At 41.2% G+C, this 7130-nt stretch overlaps 1 protein-coding gene across 2 annotated transcripts; it reads left to right on the plus strand.

Annotated features, from left to right (window-relative positions):
- The first annotated feature begins 624 nt into the window (after positions 1 to 624).
- Positions 625 to 4471, plus strand: ZWINT (ZW10 interacting kinetochore protein). Of its 2 annotated transcripts, XM_012723492.1 has the most exons (9): positions 625 to 749; positions 1620 to 1710; positions 1827 to 1950; positions 2116 to 2282; positions 2430 to 2486; positions 2952 to 3094; positions 3175 to 3346; positions 3436 to 3557; positions 3753 to 4471. In XM_012723492.1, the coding sequence occupies exons 1-8, from the start codon at positions 658 to 660 to the stop codon at positions 3514 to 3516; spliced, it is 927 nt and encodes a 308-aa protein (XP_012578946.1). In that variant the 5' UTR covers positions 625 to 657; the 3' UTR covers positions 3517 to 3557; positions 3753 to 4471. The 2 variants fall into 2 exon arrangements, with proteins under 2 accessions (XP_012578946.1, XP_012578947.1); XM_012723493.1 differs by lacking the exon at positions 3436 to 3557.
- The last annotated feature ends 2659 nt before the right edge of the window (positions 4472 to 7130 follow it).

Raw genomic sequence — 7130 nt, forward strand, 5'->3', positions numbered from 1 at the left:
ACTTTGCTCACACAGGAGAGGCTCAGTACTTAGCAGGAAACTCCTCGTGACTACAACTTCTCTAAGAAACTCTCCGTTTTTCTACACTCTGCAGAGAACTTTACCTGCCTTAGTCTTCCCAGAATTTCAGCTCCATACTGTCAACGCCAGTAACTTGTGGGCTCTGCTTGGGCTGTTTCCCCCTGGACCACATTCTGGGACATCTTCACTAAGTTTTTTGAGTTTGTTGTCATCTGTTTCCTACGTTTCCAGCATCACTGTTTGTCGTTACCGATGGCAAACGTCTTAGAAGATAATCCAAGGGGTCTTTTTCTACAGCAGTGGAATTTTTTTTTAAGCAAAATGAGCTATGAGGCTCCCTTAAAACCCAAAAGTAATGTTACTCTATTCCGCGCAGAGAAGAACCAAAGCGTAAACCACGGCTAGAATTCAAACCCCGCCTCCCGCCTCCAGCACCGCCTCGTATTAGCACGCATGCGCGGAACTCCGGATGTCGCTCCTAGAGCAGCCAAAATGCGCCTGCGCCAAAGAGAGGGACGCGCCAATTCGCGTGTACGAGTCTGCCAATCAGAGAGCAGTAAAATACTTGAATCCCACCCACTACCCAATCAGCCAATCGCCTGCTCAGGCGCGCTGTTATCTGTGGATCCAAAATGGATGGAAGAATTAGGCAAGCCTAGTCTTGGAAGGGCGACGTGGAGAAGAATGGATGCGATGGCGGAGACTCAGGCGGAGGCTGCGGCCCAAGAGTAAGTGTCTGCCGCCAGTTGGCATCCGGTCGGGTCGGGGTAGAACTTGCGGGTCCCCACGAACAGTTGGTGCCCCTCTCGTTCCGGTAAAGCTTTTAGGACCTAATTTGTGGTCCCGATTTCAGTCTTAGGTTCCTGAAATGATTGTTGCCCTTGTCCAGTAGTACGGCCTTTGAGGAACTTAACAACACTCTGCAAGAACATACACTCCCCACAGATGTGTCCGGGATGGAACACTCTGTAATCCCTGTAAACCTTCAGGGATGAGTGGATGATATTATTCCACACCAGGAATATTGCCACACCAGGAGATATTCTGAAAGGACCATTTAATTTTGTGTGTCCCTTGCTCAATGCACACTCACAGTGATTTAATTTATCTCTAACCATGACTCCGAACGTATTTCTAAAAACGCGAATAGTCTGGACTGAGGCATCCAGTAGGCCTGAGCTGCAACTCCAGCTTTCTGAGGCCCACACCCAAAGCTGGTGCATTCCGCCCTGAGGGTTCTCCACTACCCTTGGGAGTTTTGTCCACATTCCTTTTCCTGTTTATTTTCCCGACTGCCTTCAGATCTTGACTCTTAGTTTCTCTTCTTTGAGACACTTTCTGTTTAAAATTGCAGCTCTTTTCTTCTTCTTATGCCTTATTCCCTTTGCTATGCTTACTTTTTCCTCAGGGCACTTATTACTTTCAGGTATTCACCAAAAACACACTTCCTGGTTTCAGAGGGCCCTTCAGGTGCATGATAGATATTGATTAGGAAAGACTGTCAGAATGATACATAAAATCCACATATGTGAACGTACATACAAGTTTTCCACCAGCATTCAGGCGTCTACAGTTTACCCTGTTTCCTTGCCCTTCAGGGCCTTGGCAGAAGTGGCAAATAACCTGGCACCTATAGGCCTACAGGAAGAGGCAGAGCTGCCCGCCCAGATGCTGGCTGAGTTTGTGATGGTATGTGCTAAATAGGAGCTATTTCAGCATTGATGATGAGCATATTGGAAGATAGCCTTGTGGGCCTATGATGCAAGGAGGTAAGACTGTTTCCTTCCACTGCCTTCTCTGAACAGGACTCCCGAAAGAAAGACAAGCTGCTCTGCAGTCAGCTTCAGGTAGTAGACTTCCTGCAAAACTTCTTGGCTCAAGAAGACACTCTCCAGGGTTCGGATCCCTTGGCTTCTGAAGATTCAAGCAGTGAGTAATTAGAGGACCAGGATAGGTACTGCTGTAAGAGCGGAAAGATAGGGACATCAATGAGCTCAGCTGTTTCCCTTGGAGGAAGACTGAGGCCCCAATGTTGTAGGCAGACTGACCAATCTCAATCTCAATTCTTCCTTTTTTTTTTTTGGTTTATCTCAGGGCAGAAAGCAGTTGCAACCAAGGAACAGTGGAAAGAGCTGAAGGCCACCTACCAGGAGCATGTGGAAGCCATCACAAGTTCCCTCACCCAGATCCTTCCCAAGGTGGAGGAAGCCCAAAAGAAGAAGGCACAGCTCAAAGAAGCCCTTGCACAGCTCCAGACCAAGGTAAACCCTGGGTAAGGGGTTAGAAGGGCAAATAGAGAAGAGGAAGGGAAAGTAGTTATGTTGGATTGGAGCTTTAGCAATTTCCTAAAATCCAACCAGAAAAAAACACCCCTTCTTTCCTTGTTCTTCTCTTTTGCTTATCTGCAGAAGCAAGTGGCTGTGGAGAAACTCAGAACAGCCCAAAAGCAGTGGAGGCTGCAACAGGTGGGTCCATCCCATAGGAAAATATTTCTTCCTAACACCATGCCTTATATGAGCTAAGTACTCTACTTGGAAAATCTTCATGCCTATATGGACTTGAGACTCAGCATCACTGCTTACCACTATGTGACCTTGGGTATTCACCTACCTTCTGTAATTTTGCTTGTAAGCCTGTGAAACGGAGGCAATATTATCACCCAGCCTATAGAGTTGTCAAAGGAGTTAAGTCATTAATACAACAAATACTTAAAATAATATCTCTGCATAGTAAGCTAAATATCTTCATCATTTTTGTGTCTTTTGAGTAGCTCATTCTGACCCTTTTCTCTGGTCCTACGTAAAGTGAGAAGGGTCTCTCTTTCATCTGTGAGTCCATGTTCTGAGTTGGGTCTAGGCTAGAGGTGTGAAAGGAATGACTGTGACCTCAGCATCAGGGATGAGCCATGTCTATATTTGCACTCCTGGCAGGAGAAACGTCTGCAGTGTCTGACTGAGGTTTCTGCAGAAGTAAGGAAGCGCCAGACAGTAACTCAGCAGGAACTTGAGAAGCTATATCAGGAACTTGGAACCCTGAAGCAACAGGCAGCACAGGAGCGTGATAAGCTGCAGAGGTGAGTCTGGGATCATAATCTACAGATCCAGGATGGACCAGCTGAGATTTCTTTCCTTCATACCCACTTCTTCCTTCCAGGTACCAGACCTTCCTCCAGCTACTGTACACCCTTCAGGGTCAGCTGCTGTCTCCTGAAGCAGAGCTACCACAGGAGCTGAATCTTCCTAACCATAAACCCCAACAGCTCACCCAGCCCCATGAGCACAACAGTGAAGACACCATGGGGAGAAACACCAATGTGTCTTCTAAGGTAAATAGGAGATGGGGCAATGGGAGGCGTGGAGGGTAGAGAGAAAGTGGGAGATAAGCCTCACCCATTGCCCATTCTGTATCCCAAAGCTGACTGCCCACAGCCAGCTGGAGAGGCAAGCTTCCCATGGCTTCCTCGGGCACATAAACATGAGGAAGGATCCAGAGTAGATCATACTCCAACCCAGACTCTAAATGTTCCTAAAGTGCAGGTATGGAGGGAGGGCCCATGACCTATATCTGAACTGCACCACCCATGGAGGGGAGAAGGAGGTGGGAAGGAGTAGCATGAATTTATCTTTTAGTTGAAACTTAGCACCTCTTTCCTATGCTAGCTCTGTGCCTAGCTCATGCTGGGCTAACCCCTTTCTTCATCTTCCCTGACACCCTGTTCCCACCCTCTGCAGGATGAACTGTAAACTTCTGAACAAGACCTGACTTCTGACCAAATCCCAGGCTCTGGATTCTGTTGATTAAAAGCCCAAGCTTTCTCAGTTTGTCTGTTCATCTGTTGGTGGGAATAGTCATACTCAGGCCATCAATGTAACAGGGGCTAGGAATGAAGTGACTGGAAGGTTAAGGTAGTGAGTGGCCCTGACCTAAATCTCGGAGGTTCCTTTTCCAAATAGATGTGAGCTTTTTTTAGGGAGGAGAGAATGCTTTACGCATTCTCTGGATATTTATATACACCCTACAGAAATGTTTGTTGAAGACCCATTGCTGTGAACTGTAAACTATAGTCATGTGAAATATCATATGATATATAGCTATAGTCATGTAAAATATCATATGAGTATGAACAAGTTAATAAGTTAGAAAGGTGAGTTGAAAACAGTAAAATAGATGATCAAACAGTAATATGATGAAAAACAATAACAAGAGAATATAGATACTGCTTTCTGTTTGCATTGACCCATCTGTTGTATTTCTGTTTGTGTGTTTTTCTGCATCTGTGTTTTCCGTCTCCATTCTTTTGTGCTCTTGCTGAGTGTGAGGGCAGTGAGGACCACTGCTGTGTTTGTGAGAGATTACATTCCCTGATTGCTAGTGTGGGAGCTGTTATCTAAGAGAAAAAGAGATTGGGGATAACTTTAAAGTATAAAATTGCTCTCTATAAGAAATGGACCTTCCTGTGTGAGAATAACCTAGACATCTCTATGAGAAAGAGACATTGGGACCCTGCTTTTGGTGAACAAGTTTTAAGATATCTTGGTCCCAGTTCTCTCTCATACTGGGATGACTACTCTCAAGTGGAGATTGAGAATCCCGTGCATGCTGATGTTTTCTGCTTTTCTGAGATGTCACGAGTTTTCTTTCAAATTGTTTTATTAAATTTAATGGCCCCATTGTTTTGCTTCAAAACTAATGAGGGGATTCATGAGGAGTATTGAAACTAAATCTTCTGTAGGGTGCATATAAATATCCAGAAAGGCTTTCTCAATCTACCCATCCCAGTCCTCCAACAAGGTCCCTGAAAGCCACCCTTTCAGTAACCCAGATATCCAGTCCTATCCTCTCTCTATTTATCCCTTACATATTTTTTTTTTAATCTAGGCTGAATTTTTTGCAACTTATAGGAGAGAACAAGACTATATTGCTCCTAGGAAAGGATATCTACTTTTAGTAGATATCTGTTTAGTAGATACCTGTTTTAGTGTTTGTTGAGTGGATACCTAGGCGTAGAATTGCATGTCATATGACAGATCCATTGTAGTCTTTTGAGAAGCCTCCGTACTTTTTCCATAGGGGTTGGATGAGTTTACATTCCAAACAACAGTGTACCATTGCTTAATCAGTGAATATAATTTCCATATTTCAAAAGAAAAAATCAACTTTGAAAGTATTTAGTAATTATTCATTGGATCATATTTTGGGAAAATTTCCAAGAGCTAATTTTTAAACAAAGGAAATTATAGAAAGGCAAGTTTCACCCTTTATTAGCCGTCAGCTATGTGCCAATCATAAATTCAAAAGTAAAAGAAACAGATAAAGACAATCCAAGCTTAAATGAAGGATAAGAAGGGGGAAAAAAAATCTATCAAAATTAATTCTAACCAAAAAAAAAAAAAACAATGTTCATCATTGGTAAGTACTAAGATTAGAATGTTTGGCAGCAGCACCAAAGAGAATCATATGTACTAGACAGAACATCATGAATAAAGGAAAGGAAGTAGGAGACTGGCATTTTCAGGAATGCAATTGTTTAAGCAGAGCTTGGAGCACAGGATATAAGGGGAGGAAATGAAAGTAGTGAATTATGAAAAACTTTCACCCTTACCAAAATGGCTATAGTTAGCTTTTACCAAGAAGCCAAGGAAAGCTATTAAAAGCTTTCTTTAGTAACAAATCTGAAGTACATTTTAATCTGTTGAAGAGAAGGCATACAATTCGTACATACATTGATGAGTTTAGGCAGAATGTACATTAGTAAGCAGTACTAATGTTTCCACTTCCTGGGATAAATGCATGTCCCTGAGTAACCATTGCTTATTATTGGGACTTGTTTTAATGACCGTAACTAAACATCTGGAATCCATTTGAATAATTATATATACTAACACAGCATTGAAGTGACACCAGAATAGAGTTTCTATATTTTAGTATGTTGCTACTAAAAAATAAGTAGAATACAATGATCATAATTATGAACAGCTGTATATAATACCCGCTAAAAGTAATCTGAAGCACTTTGATGACCCTAGTATTCCTGGATGGTGACAGTTAACAAACAGAACACGTACTCGCCAACTGGAAACTGGTGAACCACTTAGCCTATAGCTCAGTGCTCTTTGATATTGTCATTGAAGGCTCATGACTTTGAGAATATTGGAATGCATTTTCAGCAATGCAAACAAAATCACTGATTATTCCTAAGTAATAATATACTTATCAAGATTCTAGGGATGAATTGAAAATTATAGGGAAACATCTCAGCCATAGATAAAAGAATAGTAATGCATTTCACACAAGTTTCAAGATGAATGTTTTCTAAACAGTCTATCATAGTAACTTTGATTTTAAAAATCACACTGAAAAGTATTCAGACATTACAAGAATGCAAGAGGAGCTTCCTAGTAGGTGCTTATATCTCTTGGCACTGGCTATAGGTTGTTTTACATCTTTTGAAAAAGTTCTTAATGAGATTTATTTGATTAAAAAAAGTGGTTGATGTCATAAGAAGTCTTATTTTAACCCCTCCACCTCCACTTCTCCCATTTTAAGGAATTTTCAGGAACAAATTTTATGAACTTAATTCTGGTATGGTGGGTTGTCACAATGGTGACTGAAAGAATATTTACTAGAAATAACAAAATAGGTAATTCTAATAATCATTTCTTGCATATCTTTTATATAATACAAAAAATGAAATGTGGTTTCATGTGCCTTGAGACAAAACTTGTTTATAGATCTAAATTTCTAAAATGGCTTTGAACATTGGATATTAAGTTTATATATCTCTAGGAACTTAATTCCCAATAACTAAAATGTGATTTAAAGGAAATATTAGATAACTTCCATTATGTAATATTTTCTGTTAGAAATATATTTTTGTTTTAGTTTAGAAATTCAGTTTGTAAAGCTATTCCAGCATTGCTACTGATTTTTTTTCTAGCTCAATTTTCATGAGGGTCACATTTTTTAAAATACCTGCGCCTTTACATATATTCTAGACTGTAGAGTAAGGTATTCTCCTTTAAAAAAAAAAAAAGATTTATTTACTTATTCATACAGAACCAGGGTACAGGCCAGAGATGCGGAGGGTGAGAGGATTCACCAGAGACAGA

The sequence above is a fragment of the Condylura cristata genome, unplaced genomic scaffold (genome assembly GCF_000260355.1).
Source record: "Condylura cristata isolate star-nosed mole 26May11 unplaced genomic scaffold, ConCri1.0 scaffold00011, whole genome shotgun sequence".
In the NCBI taxonomy this organism is placed as follows: Eukaryota; Metazoa; Chordata; class Mammalia; order Eulipotyphla; family Talpidae; genus Condylura; species Condylura cristata.

Bases quoted from the DNA above. Each gene is read 5' to 3' on its own strand.
- ZWINT (XM_012723492.1), top strand. From the start codon at position 658: ATGGAAGAATTAGGCAAGCCTAGTCTTGGAAGGGCGACGTGGAGAAGA. The intron at 1,711-1,826 runs GTATGTGCTAAA...TTCTCTGAACAG, and splicing joins TGCTGGCTGAGTTTGTGATG to GACTCCCGAAAGAAAGACAA. The intron at 3,095-3,174 runs GTGAGTCTGGGA...TCTTCCTTCCAG, and splicing joins GAGCGTGATAAGCTGCAGAG to GTACCAGACCTTCCTCCAGC.